Source organism: Helicoverpa armigera, chromosome 23, assembly GCF_030705265.1.
Source record: "Helicoverpa armigera isolate CAAS_96S chromosome 23, ASM3070526v1, whole genome shotgun sequence".
Lineage (NCBI taxonomy): Eukaryota > Metazoa > Arthropoda > Insecta > Lepidoptera > Noctuidae > Helicoverpa > Helicoverpa armigera.
In genome coordinates this window covers 1722766-1740403 of record NC_087142.1, presented here as the reverse complement: position 1 = coordinate 1740403, position 17638 = coordinate 1722766, and the positions used below count along the sequence as shown (strand labels likewise).

Sequence of the window (17638 nt, the reverse complement as noted above, 5' to 3'; positions counted from 1 at the left end):
TACCGGCGTCTTTTCATTGAAATAATAGACATTGTTAAGACGCAAATACAACACAGGTACGAATAACTATCGCAAATGAGATTTCTTAATTTGCTTAATAAATAAGTATAATATAGTACAATATTTCCAGATGAAATATTATCTTCTTTGTTAGTAAAATTTCCGCAAAATTTTTTGTTCTCTGCGTTAAAGAAAGTATTAATAATTTTTATGTGAAAATCAGCGCTGTGGCACCAATTCTATGTGGTCGCAGCATAAGGGAGCACGTTCTTTTTTTGCGCACGCACCATAACATTTGTTTCGTAAGATTGCAATTTGTGAAATTAAATTAATTATAAGTTTTTTCTAAGAATAAGGCAATTGAGGTTATTGTTATCTTTGCGACATTTACATACAGTTATGGTCCACAGATAATAAAAGTCTATGTTATAATGAGCGACACTGTGGACCATAGACTAAAACTGTTTTTTAGTATTAAGTTATTTTAGTATTATTTTTATTTCTTGTTTTAGTAATTTTCTTTTTATATGTTTCTACTTTGATGGCACATATAAAATTTGTATTAAGTCATTTTATCAACTCTGTTCTATACATACAGATGTTGGAAGCAATGCAGACTACGTAAATGTTGTTCCGGTAGCTTACGCACTTCTACCTGATAAGAAGACATCTACGTATAAATTGCTCTTTGAACTCGTAAAAAGCCAGATACCCGAATGGGAGCCAGCTATAGTGACCATGGACTTCGAAGTTTCATCAATACAAGCGGTCAAGCATTTTTTCCCTGGTGAGAAAATAGTAGGTTGCTTTTATCACTTCAAAAAAAATTTGTGGCGTAAAGCGAAGGAATTGGGCGTCGACAAAACACAACCAGGAAAAGATCATGTTCAGCTATGTTCGGCTCTTTTTCATCTCCCACTAGATATGGTCACCGATGGCTGGTTGTATGTCATGGTAGAGTCGCCAATTAGTGCAGAAATTACAAACTTTAATGACTACTTTGTACAAACATACAGCTAGAAAATTCAACACTCGCAGGTACATTTACTGTTTATGGGGAATTAAACAAAACAAATAATGCTGTCGAGCAATGGAATAGTCACATTAGAAAGTACATCAAACCGAAGCCAAACATTGCCGAGTTGCTGCAAGGACTCGTAAAAGATGTAAAATGAAATACTATTCTGGAGCATTAAAAAATCCTAACGGTATCCAAATATCGAAGAGGACGCAGTCTTCGATTGCTAAGATGATTCATCATTCTGATAATGACTTATTAATTGTAAAATAAGTATCGGCCACTTTTTGGAGAGACCACCTTGGAGTACCACTTTTTGGAGTACCAGACATACCAGAAAACCCTTTACCAGACATACCAGCCAGCCCTTTACCAGACATACCAGCCAGCCCTTTACCAGACATACCAGCCAGCCCTTCATCAGATATACCAGCCAGCCCTTCACCAAACATACCAGCCAACCCTTCACCAAATATACCAGATAAGACTCAATTTGTTATGCCTTCAAGCCGAAAAAGAATTTAAAAAATTCTACCTCAACATATGTATCAGTAATACGATTGAGACACTTGAATCAATTAAAAATCAGGCTATAAATAGTAGAGAAATAGAAGACGAGTTTTACCATTTTGGCAGAAATATAGCTAGCCAACTTCGACAGCTGCCACTACTTGATGCTCTCGAGGTGCAATCCGATATATTAAATTTAATTAAAATAAAAAGGCAATCAAACTACTCTCCATCCACTAATGAATCATACTACACTATTGAAATACCAGAAGATAATATAATTATAACACAGCAAAACATTCCGAATCAAGAAGAAACTGCACCTCAAGATACTAGCATTGTGTTGGAAAATGATGTTCTGGATACAAATGATACCATGTTGCAGCAAGCAATAAGAAGCATTGGTGCTTTCGTGGACACTGGCGGTACGGCTGGTCCACAAGTTTAAAGTCGCTCAGCAAGCTATGGAAAGAATAGGTCTTTCCATCGGCTCGGCATTTCTCTGAGGGATCGCATCAGAAATGAGGTAATCCGTCAGAGAACCAAGGTCATCGACATAGCCCACCGAATCAGCAAGCTGAAGTGGCAGTGGGCTGGCCATATTAGCCGAAGAACCGATAACCGTTGGGGTAAACGAGTTCTAGAGTGGAGACCACGCCTCGGCAAACGTAGTGTAGGACGTCCTCAGGCACGGTGGAGTGATGATTTGCGCAAGACGGCTGGCAGGAGCTGGATGCGAGAAGCCGAAAACATAAATCCATCATTAAGTCAGGTGAATCAGGATCTCAATCAGAAGTTTTAAGAGGAGCAGATAAAGGAAAACAAAATAAGGGGGACAAGATGATATCGAAGGAGCAAGGAAAAGAAATAAAGGAGAATTTTAGAAGGATGGTTCAGGAAAGCCTCCTTAATGACGGGGAGACAATTCACATCCCAGAAAAAAACTATGAAGAAATGGAACAGGAAAATAAAGACAGAAAATTAAAAATCCAACAGAAAGGAAAAGGAATACCGGGGAAAAATCTAAGTAAAGGGAGTAGGATAGAAGGGAGATCATTTACACGAACCGCTGTTCCGCAAAGTCAACCAAAGGAGAGGGAAAGATACACCAGTGCAAATATGGCATCAGGTCCCACCATACAAGATGAGGAAGCACTTAAGAACACCGCCAAGTGTGTCATGATGAGCGATATTGCGAAACAAGTAATAGAATTGCATGTCTCTAAGGCCGTACTCACGGAAATGAGGGTTATTATGACCCATCTGGAAGAAATGAAGACTTATATGGTCAGACAGGATAAAAAGATAGAAGAGCTACAGAAGATAATCAAAAACCAGAAAAATACGGGTATATCTCAAAAGGGATCCCTATCAAAGCCACCAGAATCTGGCCCTGTCTCTCCTGACATATTTCCATCAGGATCTCCTATCTGCCCGACCCTTGAGATTCCACCAACAGCTCCCACTGGGAGGAAGAAATTATCTCAATTATTCAACAAACAACCACACCCTACTCAAAATACAGCTCCAAGGGGAGGTCCTACAAAAGGTCAAAGAACAATAAGGATTAGTGGTAGAATAAACCATGTGAATGATAGGGCACATCAAGAGCAATCTAATAACGGCAACCTGGTGACCATACAAAATATTAAAAACATATTAGAAGAGGATTGATAATAATCACATTGCTCTAAACAACTCCAGCATATGAAGCCAGGATTTAAAACTGTATTATGGGTGCCATAACCTAAGATTATAGGAGTTAAAGATACTCGAACCAGAGAGTCAATCGTGTATAGTATAAGTTTAGTCTTAAGATGATTGAATATCTGTCACTGCATAATTGGCATGTACTTAATTTTCCCTTTTTAATCTTTTAAGCCCTCTATCTTTTATAAATGCATCAACTCATATATTAATAAATAGAGACAGTTAGCTAAATGTATAATGTATAAGTTATGGTATTGTTCGACATGTTCGGGTGGCCAGATAACAATCGATATTTTTTGTGATATTTGTGTAAACGATTATATGATGGCTTGACTACTAATTTTACTTAAATTGCCAAAAATAGAGACTAAGATGCTTCCAGCTTAACTGACAAGCAATTACGAGAGATTTTTTTTTGTAATTATTTAGAAGTTATATACTGATTAAGTTTTAAGTTGAATTTTATTTTATTAAAATTTTACACATGTCACAGCGCGTTACGCGAAGGAATGCGCCGAGCAAAGTTCGGCGACTTTTTTGATTTTGCAAGCAATCGAGCGGTTAGAAGATTCAATTGATATTGCTAAACAAAACACTGTCACATTTGATTTTGAACGTGTAGAAGAAATGCCCAACCACATTTGCCATTATTGGACTGGTCTCGAAGGGACCGAATTTGTTATTTTATTTGATGAGTTACCGTTATTTAATAAGGTACCATCACCAAAAACTGCTTTAGCTATCTTTTTAATTAAAATGAGGACAGGGGACGGCAACAAGAGGTTGTCTTCTTTGTTTAATATACCTCGATAAACAATGGACAGGCACATGAACATTGTACGCTCATGTTTTGTGGAACATTTTGTGCCATTGCATATAGGATTGCAACGTCTATCTAGACAAGATATCATAAGACGCAATCTTAGCATTCCAAATGCTTTTTTCGGCAATCCAAATGACTCTGAACAATTTAAATAAAACTACTTTTACGGATTTTATCGCGGTTATATTATATTATTTAATCCCGACGTTTCGGATCCTTTACAGACTCTGAACAATCTAGACCTGCAATCACAATATGTGATGGCACTTATAGATATATATTGAAAAGAGTTCCAATTATTTTTACCAACAAACAGGAAACATATAGTTTACACAAATATTTGAACCTGGTCAAACCATTTCTTTGTGTCTGTACAGACGGGCATATTATTTATGTGATCGATCCATATGCTGCCACTCAGACGGATGCCGAAATTATGAAAGATTTGTTTAATGATGAAAATGGGCCCATGCGAACCTTTTACAGTGAGGGAGATGTATTTATACTCGACCGAGGGTTTAGAGATGCAATCACACTGTTAGAGGCCTGCAATTATACCCCCTTACTTATAAACGTGAATTAAATATAAGTATTACTTAAGGGCTGTTTAAGAAAATTCTTACTTATAAACGTTGCTTAAGCATGTCATAAGGAACATTTAATGACTACTTAAGACTTTAAGTAGTGATTAGTTAAAATGTTGCTGAGAAGGTGATTAGAGATTTTATAAGTAAGGGGGATAATGTGCAAAAGCCTGAGTCATTAAATGAGGGAGAACATCAATTAACAACTATTCAAGCAAACAAAAGTCGATTAGTTACTTTTTGTCGATGGGTTGTCGAAGTAGTTAATGGACGTTTTAAAAGAGACTTCAAATTATTTCGCCAGGAGTTTTTTAATACAACTCATGCTCATCTAATGGATGATTTCAAAATTGCAGCTGCGTTAATAATTAGGTTTCATTCGACAATCCAAGATCGGCCAGATGCTTCTTTAATAATAGAAAGAGCCATGAGGTTGAAGAAACAGGTTGTTTACCTGTTTCTTTATAAGTGATTGAATAGGATTGTATTGAAATATTGTACCTGCACTGATCGGTACCTACCCGTACAGGTTTGTCTGTACCGGAAACCTGTTTCTTTATGTAAGCACCCTAGCGATCGAGCGGTCGGTTCGACAGCTACGTCACAGCGGCGAGTGAGCGAGACAGCACTAGGCGGTGTTGCACTCGCGCACGCGGGACAAGGCCTGTTGCACCAGTCGGCTTTCGTTCGCTGCGCTAACGCCTACATTTTAAATTATGCTAACCGTTGCTTTGTTCTGCCTAGGCTTAGACTGTACTGTATGTTCTGTGCTTCTTCTTGTTCGTCCTTCTGACTTTCTATTAAGTGTGTGTGTGTTTACAAACTGTACGTGTACTTGTGCTGTGCATAATAAACTTTCCGTTTCTGTATTGTGCACCCTGGACTATCATTTATTCTCCGCTACACGTCGCCCTACACACCTACATTGGTGACCCCGACGAGCACGACAACAATGTCGACCAGCAAGGCTGATGTCGAATCTGCAGAGTCATGCTGCGTGGGCGTGCGAGTCCCACCGTTTTACCCGGAGAAGCTGGCGCTGTGGTTCGCGCAGATGGACGCACAGTTCGCACTCGCGAACATCAAGACAGACGAGACGAAATACTTCTACGTCACGGGTCATCTCGACCCAAAGAACGCGGACGTCGTGGAGGACGTCATCACTAACCCGCCCGCCACCGACAAGTACGAAAAGCTCAAGGCCGAGCTCATAAAGAAGCTGTCAGCTTCGCGCGAGGAGAAGGTGAAGCAGCTCCTCATGCACGAGGAGCTTGGCGACCGGAAGCCGTCGCAATTCTACCGGCACCTCCTCAACCTCGCCGGTCCAGATGTTCCGGAGGAGTTCCTGCGGACAATCTGGACGAGCCGTCTGCCAGCAGGTACGCAGACCATAGTGTCGTCGCAGTCCAAGTCCCAGACAAAGTCCAGTGTCAATTAAATATAAAAACACATGAAAGATCGCTTAATACGTGCTATTTATGTGCTTTTATAATCTCATTAGAAACGCCGGTTCGTCATGAATAGATACTTACATATTTGGTCTCTTTCCATATTATTATTTACTTGATTTATACATCGACATATTGACACTTATGGATCCAGACTACTAGATAATCCTACTAATATTATAAACGCGAAAGTTTGTATGTATGGATGTTTGTTACTCTTTGACGCAAAAACTACTGAATGGATTTTAATGAAACTTTACAATAATATAGCTTATACATCAGAATAACACATAGGCTACAATTTGTAAACATATTGTTCGAAATACTAAACCTGCGCAGACGAAGTCGCGGGCACCAGCTAGTTACAAATAACTGACATGTTTATCTGATAACATACAATTAAGTCATGAATTCATGATGATCATGAAGTTCCTAGTGAAAAACTAATAGCAATGCTGTCTATAAACGATAAAATGTATAAAAAAACCAGTAGGAAGTTATCATGTTTAATGTCCAATATCTTTTGAATCGGTGCTTTATATAATATTAAATCTACATATCTTACAAATAGGGCTATAAAGCTATCGTATGACATAGAACTAGAATTTGGGCATTTTTGACTCCATACTAATATGGGCATGATCCTTTATAAGTTTGGCCTGTCTACGCTACATGCTCGCATTAAATGCATGGAATGCATCCTACATACCGTGCTGAATTTAAGAAATGGCAAGCCAAAGGCGATGAATTTAAAGAAAAGCTACCTACAGCTTGGCAAAAAAGAGTCTGATGCGGTGACAGTTGGAACTAAAAATCGATGATTGTGGCAACATTGCTTCACTTGTCAACTGCAAGTACATTCTGTGTCAACCAGTGTCAGAGTGTTTGTGTTTATTCCTAATTATTTTCAAAAAATAACAACTTTCATTGCTTATTAAACAATTTAAAATGAATAAAACTATTCGTAGTAGTGGCAGAGTAGTGATTTATCACGTCTTTTTGCGGTGTTTGGCTGAATCTCAAGCGGGACAAGTTTTGTCCGATATCAAGAATGTTTATCAAAGAACTGCTGATATGACAGGTATTTATGTATCCAAAATAAGTCATTAAACCTTAAATAAGTTTTTATAAATGTTTTCAATGCGTAGTTTTGTGGATATCCAGATTTACGTAACTTTTAGTCTTGTTTATAGAAATTAAAAATTGAGGTTATGTTTTGTAGTTGGACAAGTCTCGTATACGCTAATCTCTAAGATGAGATACTTGAAGATAATGGATATGGAATTAATAATAAAGTACTGTTATTGTTTCTTGTTTTAGGTAAATCTCTGGTTAGGTTTCTGTCTCTGGTACCTGGTACCCTAACCACCGGTACCTTGGACCCTGTGCCCGATATCGGTGGCAACCTATTTTTTATATTTTTAAATGTTTTTTATTTTTATATTTAATATTTAAAAATGTAAATTATATATATGTTTGAAAATAAATAAATGACAAAAAGCCCCGCAGGGCATCTGAGGCGGATGACGGGGAGTAGCGACCCCGCGGGGCTATATATCCGAGTGCTCCAGGGAGAGTATACTGTCCCCCATCTCCGGCTTGCCGGAGTGAAGCATGACGGGGGATAGGTCTCCCGCCTCTTGGCTTGCCTTCATCGGCCGGTCAGAGTGGAGTCGCTAGAGCAAGGTTAGTCCTGCTCGGGGGGTAGGTGCCGCGTGGTAAGTGGCGAGTGGGCCGGTGATGCTGGACCCACAGGGAGCGCGTGATCTGCGTTTAAAGTCCGCCGAGGTATCCTCACCCTTCAGCCGCTCATGTACCTGTTGCCCTCTTGTTGCTATTCAGTGACTGATTCCCGGGGGCCCAGTAAGTGAGTTGGCGAGTCTCCACCTGCCATTTTTACGTGTATTTAATACATTGTCATCGGCAGGTGCCATAGTTTCCGTAGTTTCCTCATTCCTAGTCCATTAGCATCCCATCACAATAGCCCAAGTAGTTTTCATCCATAGTTAGCAATAGTTTAGCACAGAACCGGGGATTGTCCTTGGGTACGTTTCTATAGTGTATACAGGGATAATCGCCGGTTTTGTGCCGCCATCTCATTAAAGTTGTCTCAAAAGGGCTTCAGCGTGTTGGCTTCGGCCCCACGTTCGCTTTCCAAAAATCCGGGTCTCTGTAGTCCCGTGGTCGGAAACAGACATACAAAAAAAAAAAAAAAAATTAGCGCAAACGTCAACGTCAATGTCGGAATTTTGACTCTCCCAAAATCTTTTTAATAAATAATTATAATTTACATATATATTTTATAAATAAAACACTGAAATTCACGTAAATAATAACATAATAGTAGTTTAGTGTTAACTGAAAAAAAAAAATAAGCAAAGCCCCAAAGGGTATAGGTTTTTCAGGAAAATTTTTATTTTACCTGCTCAGCAAACTCTCATTAAGTTAATTCAAATGAGTATCTCAAGCCTGGGATTAACAAAAACATTTTCGAACAATTAAAGAACAAAGCTGACCAAATGAAAATAGAACAAAAACTGTGTGTACTAATGTTTGACGAAGTCTCACTGAAGGCCAATATCACATACCAGGAGAGAAAAGACAAAATAACAGGTCTAGTTGACAATGGAGAAGAAAGAAAAGGTGACTTTGCAGATCACGCCCAAGTTTTTATGGTGCGTGGTCTAATTTATAATTATAAACAGGCAGTTTCATACACATTTTCATCGAGTGCAACCAAGGGACCAGAGCTTGCGAAACAAATCAAAGCTGTTATAATAGGCCTGCAAGAAGCAGGTTTGATAGTGGTTGCCTCAGTATGTGACCAGGGAACCAATAACAGACAGGCTCTCAAGCTGTTGATAAATGAGACCAGAGGGCACTATTTACGAAAATTAGAGGAGCCAAAAGAAAATATCATTCTTATAAATGACCAAGAAATCATACCTCTGTATGAGCCTCCACACCTTCTCAAAGGAATTAGAAATAACCTGCTCAATAAAAATTTAGAATACACCACAAAAGAAGGTGTAAAAATAATCGCAAAATGGTCTCACTTAAAATTACTGAAAACCCAGGTTATAAGGGTTTTAGATTGATCCCAAAGTTAACGGAAAATCATATCAACCCTGAAAAACTGAACAAAATGAAAGTGAAATTGGCCTCACAAATATTCAGCCGTACTGTGGCATCTAACATGGGATATCTAGCAGGTAATAGTTTGCTTATTTATAATAGCTTTCATTAGTGGCATCGTCCATGTGAAGTGTTTTACCATCCCAAGGAAATATTACCCCAGTATAAAGTAACATAATCTACTTCTGTGCCAAATTTCATACAGATAGTTCAGCCATTCTGACATGATTGAGTAACAAACATCCACATTTTGAGTATTAGTAATATACCTAATAGAAATATTAGTATAACATAATGTTACTGCCTGTATTTTTGTTCTTTACCTTTTACCGATTTCAAATGTACCTATGTATATTTGTCCACTTAATTGTCTCCAAAATTTATGGGATATGGGATATGGGACCCTATCACTAAGACTCCGCTGTCTGTATGTCTGTTTGTCTGTCACCAAGCTATTACATGAACCATGATCGCTAGACAGTTTAAGTTTTCTCAGGCGATGAATATTCGTTGCCACTGTAACAACAATTACTAAAGAACAGATGAAATATTTAAGGGGGACAACTGACAGCATACCACAGATGTGATTTTTTTGCCGTTTGTGAGTCGTCTCGCGCTTGGCCAGGTTTTGATTGAGTATTTTCATTTAATCTTGTTTTGTTTTTTGTGCTTGTTTCAGATAAGAACATCCTTCCTAAAGAGTGCCAGGAAACTGCTGATTTCTTGCTCTTCATGGACAATATATTTGACTCCGTGAATGGAAGCAAAATGAAATATAAACACGCCAAACCCCTATTTGGCCCAGCAACGCAAAACTCAATACACAACAAAACGTGGGTGGAAGGCATACAAATGTTTAAATCTATGAAATTTGTAACTTCGGCTGGTAAAACAGAAACTGTTCCTTCTGTTACCAATTGGGTATGGACACTGAAAGGATTACAGATGTTAATAAAAAAACTAAAAGAAGATTTAACGTGTCGTCAATATGGTTGCGACACCTTAACGAAGATCCATTGGAAAATTTCTTTGGCGCAGTGAGAAGCCACGGGTGTTGCAACACTAACCCGACGTGCGACCAGTTTGAGTCAGCTTTTGCTACAATTATAATAAATAATATAAGCAGTGTCCATACCCGCGGTAATTGCGAAGGAGACTTCTGCGATGCATTGTACCCTCTCATCATCAACGAAAATGCGAAAGCACCATCGACCTGCTCCTCATTTGACTTTTCAAAAGTAATCGATTTCAATTGTATAATGGAGGTAAAAGAAAAGGATCCCAAAAAAATTGCTCCAATACAATACATATATGAGCGGGTACTTTTTAAAAAAGGCTAAATCAACATTTTTAAATCTTGCGCTGATTGCAATTGTGATTTAGCATCAAAAGATGAAATAGAATATATTAAATATAGAGAATATGCAGGTCGACGATGGCTTTGCACTCCCAGCTAAGAATTAATTCAATTAATTTCTAATATGCAGGACATAATAAATGAAATAATAACACAAAACATTGAGATATTTAATTTAAAAGAAGTACTCAAAACTTCAATAATTATATTATTGGATTTTAAATTTATAAAATGTAAAAAGCATAAAATCAAATCAACAGATTATTTAATTGACATTGTTATTAGATGGATTATTGTTAACTATTGTAAAAATATTAGCTGGGAGAAGACAGGTTGATGATGATGAGGATAATCTCCAAATAAAAGCTAAAAAATATAATAAGTGCTATAAAAGACATAAATGAACATTTTTTTATTATTAATACCTTGTTTCAATTCTATATTATTATCCATAAATAGCCTACTAATTTATCCATTCATAAAATATATACATAGTACGCACACATACGTAAGTATGTCGCACACGTACGTGGGCATATATATATACATATGTATGTAGTTATAGAAACCGTGAGTAAAGTTTCCTAATAGGGATTACAGATGGCGTTGTAAGTGGTTACCCATTTTGAGGCCGAAGATTGGTCTCTATTTCAGTATATTAGAATGTACTCTGTGGAGGTAGTGTTGTTGGCGCGTTTTTTTTTTACCGTAGTTTCTCCTGTAGGCCTACTCCACTAACTGTCATGACAATTTTAGGATAGTGTAACCCTTTCGCGAGCACGGGCAAAATAGTTGCCACCGCGATATTTTTAAATTCTAGCAAAATAATTTTAGTGTGTTGGCAACGTGCAATTGAATACAGCTAACGCCATCTCTTAGCAATGTGTGACAACAGTTTTATGTTCTTCCGGCAAATGACAGGAACAAAATTTGACACTTGTTGGCTAGCACGTGAAATATAAGACCGATTTTTAGGTTATTTTACATAAATCTGAATTAATCTAGAAATTAGCCGTGTCAAAAGTAAGTATATATTTCTTTTGTTTATAGTCTAATAAGGATTTAACTAATTACGATAATATTTTGTCAATTTGTATAGAGACCTACCATTTAGGAACCCAAATGTTTGACTTTGCCACTGCCTGCTACTTATTTTATCTTGGACAAATAGTTGCCAATGCCCGTTTCATTGTTTTTTTTTTCAGATGTCACCACGAAAACGTAAACGGGCAGCACCACTAAAATACGCCGATTTAGTAGAGTTGATAAACATACCTGATGGACCTGAGTCAGAAGATGACTTGGAAATGTCTGAATCTGAAGAAGATAACACCCGAACTTCACTATCATCGGCTTCGACATCCTCTTTGAACTCATCAGCTAGTCGTCCTAATCTTAACACTAACAGTCATCAACAAACTGTCACTGTTACCCACCAAAAAAACCCCATTGTTATAGATAGGCTTTTCACCGATGAAGATGATCAAGATTGGTCTTCTAGCGATGAAGAACCATTACAAGAATATAAACTTCGTAAGAAGGCGTACACTACAGATACACAAAATCAAGATATTGTACGTGATGACTCGGAACTTTGCGTTAGTGATGATGATCATGGTGAGGAAATGGATGACGTGGATAATAATTCTGATTGTGATGAAACGGATTGGAAGAAAATGAATTTAGAACAGCTGAACGAAATTACTAAAATATATGAAGAAGATGGGTTTGATGTGAATATTTCTCCAAATTATTTTTTCTCTATTGTCACACCACCCATAGAATATTTTGAAAGATTTTTTGACAAAGACGTGATAAATACAATTACAGAACGAACAAATTTATATGCTCACCAAAAACAGACAAAACACTGGACTGATACAACTCCAGCCGAAATAAAGGCACTACTTGGTATACATATGTTGATGTCATTACATCCTTTACATGATGAAACTCAATACTGGTCCTCCAACCCACTCTATCATGTCCAACCGATAGCTGATGTAATGCCATTGAAAAGGTACAAAAAATTGATGGAGTGCCTGCACATAAATGATGATGAAATGAATGGGTAGTTAGAAGCCAGTAAGTCTGACACCAGTCTAACCAAGCGGTATTGGGTTGCCCGGGTAACTGGGTTGAGGGGGTCAGATAAAGCAGTCGCTCCTTGTAAAGGACCGGTACTTAGCTACATCCGGTTAAACTAGAAGCCGACTCCAACATAGTTGGGAAAAGGGCTCGGAGGATGATTTGATACTACAATCTTTTTTGCAATTGCAAACAATTATGTCAGGAGTTTTCCTGGAGCAGGTGGGAGTAAAGTTTTAATAGATTCCAGATATTATGTATCAATTTCCAAACCCAGTCTCCTGGATAAAAATGGAAATGTCGAAGGAAAATAAGCGTGTGATAATTTTCTACAACTTTAAAAGCGGATTGTCGCAACTTCAGCGCTTTAAAAAAAATTGTTCTGTGTTTAGTGATGCAGAACCATGCCTTAGGACTGCAGTACGCTGATATTTAGGATTTAAAAGTGGGCAATCTAGCCTTAGAGACAAGCCACGTGAAGGTAGTTCAAAACCCGATACGACCCAAGATAATATCGGCTATGCGGCAGTTAATTGTCGCAGACCAACATGTAACATACCGTGACATAGATCCGTGGGCATAACGATTGTTTCACATTCCACAAAATTAAGTAAAGTCTTCGTGGTAAACGTTTCAGCACACCTGAAAAAGCTGTTGACTCATACAAATCGGCCAATTTGACTACCCCCACTTTAGAATGGAATAAATGTTTCAAGAACTGGGTTTAATGCGTGCAAAAGTGCATTAAATATCGCAGGGAATTCTTTGAAAAACAATAAATGGTATTAACCTATTAGATTGTCTGTACTTATTTCAAACGATACAACTTAAAGGCAGCCCTCGTATGTACGTGGCTTATATGTGCATATCATGTATAGTGTGACTCTTTGAATCGCTATATCTCAGGAATGGTAAGATTTAGGAGAAAACTGTTAATGCCACATTGAAGAAAATTTTAAGATCTACAATTTTGGTCTCATGTCTTTTTTTTGATAAAACTTACCGTTTTCGAAAAAAAATCAAAAAACCTAAAATTTTGACATTTGACCTCGAATAACTTTTGACGCACAAATGGGATCGATGGGGACTTTTAGTATTTTATTTATAATGATCAAATCTAGCTCTCCACCAAAAATCACCTTTGTGGGAATTTTTGTTATTTGACCACTACTTTTATGTCTATTTTGACCGGGCTATATTATTGAAATTAAGAAATGGAGACTCTAATGAACGAATTGCCAGTTTATTCCAAATGCCTCGCAGTACTTTGGAGAATTTAATGTCCAAAGCAAGAGAGTTGCTTCAACAAGATTTTGTGCCAATGCATTTAGGGTTAAGCCATATGACGAGGGCAGAGATTGCTAATAGAAATCTTTTAATCCCTAATGGTCTTTTTGGAGGTATTAATGAGAATGGGGAGAGATTACCAATTGTCAGGAAACAGTAAATGGTTTATTTAAAGAACAATTTAAAATATTCCGCCATGATTTTTTTAATAGAGCATCATCTCATTTGATGGTAATTTTTCTATTGCTGCTGCATTGATAAACCGGTTTCATTGTCGTTATACAGACAGAACTGATGCAGCACAGATTCTAGAAATAGTTAATCAAAAAATGTACCAAAATAATGTTTTAGCTGATTTTATAAATAATAATAATTACAATAGAAGGAGAGCACATTTCACAAACATAAATGTTGATTCACAAAATATAAGTAACTTCCCTCAACTCACACAGGAAGACTTGATACTAATTGCTTGTGGTACTTATCAGATAAAACAAGCACGGTCTTATTATGGCGAACATATTCGATACAATGGTTCCTATACTATTGAAGTGTGTAGAGAGGCTCATCTTAGCAACCTGCGGGATGAATTGTCACTCTCCCAAAATCACTGGCTTCTCAGAGGCAAAATTCAAAGCAGACATATGAGTCGAAAAATATATTATGTTTATATCATAATTAACAATAATGTAAGTGGGAGAGAGGCAGTTGAACACTACTGTTGTAATTGCTTGGACGAAGAACCGTAGGTTGCTGTGCCCATACAATGACAATATTATGGTACCTTGGCTGGGCAAGGCATGAAACAAATATAACCCCTCCAGCCCAGTTTTGAGATCAATCGTCATACTTAATTTATTAATTAAGTATGATTGATTGATAATAAATTGTTAAAAAGTATGACATGTGGTTTTTTTTTTTCAATACATTTTAAAATAATGTAGTTAGGTATTGTTGTGTTTTGTGTGTGTTTTTACTATAAGAGACATGTAGGTATGCAAAGATAATTTGACAAGTCATTAATTTAATTAATCATTTACTATTTAAAATCAGAAGTATTAAGTAAGTGGTCGACTTTAAAGAACTATAACTTTTTTTGGTGTACTTCTAATAAAAAACGAATTATACTATTAAATTCTATGATTTCTTTCCTTTTTTATGACATATAATTCATCTTTGTCGGTTCTGGCCGAGTCTTGTAGGGAATCTTGGCATTCTCCTTTAAAAATATGCGCAACAATTACAGAAGCCGCACAACTAGAATCAAACTTAGTTATAATTTTGACGTTCATAAGTGCTTGTAAAGGCCTAAATGAAATAAATGATTTGACTTTGACTTTGACTTTGAACTAATTTATCTATAAGATTAAAATGACCATTTTTGACAACATCTGGCCAGGGTAACGCACACCACAAATCCCCACCGTATGCACTCTGAGAATAACCCTATCACCTGATGCGAGATAACGTAATGTAGGCACAAGTATTTCGTTTTAATGTTGTTGTCATAGAATCGTCATAGTATACTCAAAATGCATAAAAACATCAGTGGGGATTTCGCGGTGGCGATTTATAGAATAACTCGGTAAATAATACCACTTATAAATGAACAAAAACAAGTGATTTACGAAGTTTTTAATACAAATTATAATAAAAATACAAGTACTAATACAAGTATGAGTTTCATTAAAACTTACGAGTTAGTCATTGATCATTTTGCCATGGTAATCTCCCGACATCGGAAAGAAAATATTGAACCAATTCTGTCCTTATAACCTCAGGAGATTGTGTCCTTGTAACCTCAAGGGAATGTGTATTGTCTCGTCTAGGCAAGTCAGCAAACAAATTATTTTCACGTGGTTCCCTGCGCCAATCTCCTGGATTGATTTCTCTCCTACTATGTTCAGTATCATATTCATTTTGTTGTATTATACCATGTCGTTTTACATAATTGAACAAATGAATACATGCCAATGTTACAATAGTAACTTTTTGTGGATTTAGCTGGATGGGTTTGTTAAATATCTTAAATTGTTTTGTTAACTGTCCAAATACAATAATAAAATTATATAATAATATAATTTTATTTTGTGGAAATAAACACATTTGTATTTAATTTTTAGGTACAAGCGATTATCACGAATCAATGAACGCCGCCAAATTCGAAAATTCGTTCAAAGAAATGTGGCCAAGACTTGAGCCGAACGCGGTGGTTGTGATGGATGATAATGCGAGCTACCACTCAAGGCGAAAGGAGAAAACCTCCGTCACAAGTTGGAATAAAACAAATATTCAAAAATGGCTCACATCTAAGAAGATTACTTATGAACCAAAAGAAACCAAAGTTCAGTTATAAGAAAAGGTGAAAGGTGTAAAAACAGAGTACCAATCGTACGTTATAGATGAAATGGCGAAAGAAGTTGGTGTGGAGGTATTAAGATTACCTCCATACCACTGTGAGTTGAACCCTATTGAATTGGTGTGGGCAGACGTGAAGGGCTACGTGGCAAGAAATAATACCACATTTAAGATGGTAGACGTAAAAAAACTGCTCCAAGAGGGGTTGAAAAACATTACACAATAAAAAAGGAGGAAATAAAATTATGTGGTTTAGACAATAATATCGACAAAACTATTGATTCTTTTATCATCAATGTAACTGGTGAAACGTCGTCTGAGGAAAGCAGCAGCTCTGATACCACGGAATCTGATTCTGATTATTAAATAATAAATATTTATTTTTAAAATGATTTTATTTATTAACATCAAATCTAAAATACCTAATTATATTACCTATTACCAAAAACTGTCATAGAATAGAATACCTATTTCAAATAAAAATATTTATTTGCCACTTTTCCGTTATTCAAGGTAGGTAAATATAAAAATCCTATATTTTTAACTAGTACACGCCAAAAAATGTTTGTGACCACTGTCAGTAGGTAAATAGGTCAATGTACGAAATTCTTCCTGCTCGGCGACCGTGGTTTTGTTAAAGACGAAATCCCTGGCAAACTTAAGAGCAAGTTGTTTGAAGCTGATATACCGCTAATCATGCAGCATACTGTGTGTTCTGGGGTGATACCTTCAGTCAGTGAATTCTCAGAGGATTTGCGTGAGATAGCACTCCTCAATGTAGAAATGACCTTGACATTGGCATCACCACTAGACCTTTAGAAGATCTGCTAGAGTCTTCAACCCAGTATGTCGATGCAGCAATTAATGGCAATCTCATTGCTGACGACATAAGGTCTAGGATGCTCGTTAAGGCAGATGTCCTGAATGTTACATCTGGAAGGCTTTCATTGAGCCCCAAGGTGCAAGTGATGGTCACAGAACTGGGTAAGATAAGACGGTATGCCAGACATACCTATCAGAAGGCAGTTGAGATGCTGATGGCTGATAAGTCACAACAGGCTTCCGGGTCTTTTAACTTTTAACCGGCCCGGCCCCAGCATGCCTTCGCACCCGTCATCAGGGGAGGAACACGATGTGAACACCAGCCACACCCCTCAACGGAATCTGCTACAGCAGATGACCGATGTGGTGGGAAGGATTGCTAGAGGGATCACGGGCCCTACCCTAGATGATAATTTTGCTGACGCAAGGTCCGGTCCATGGACTGATGATGATGAGGTGGATTGACTAGTCTTGGGACTCTTTATTCTCATTGTCATA

General features: G+C 37.3%; 1 protein-coding gene across 1 annotated transcript; it reads left to right on the top strand.

Moving 5' to 3' along the window:
* Positions 1-5597: 5597 nt before the first annotated feature.
* Positions 5598-6083, top strand: LOC135118561 (uncharacterized). The gene has a single exon (XM_064040934.1). The coding sequence runs from the start codon at positions 5598-5600 to the stop codon at positions 6081-6083; it is 486 nt and encodes a 161-aa protein (XP_063897004.1).
* The last annotated feature ends 11555 nt before the right edge of the window (positions 6084-17638 follow it).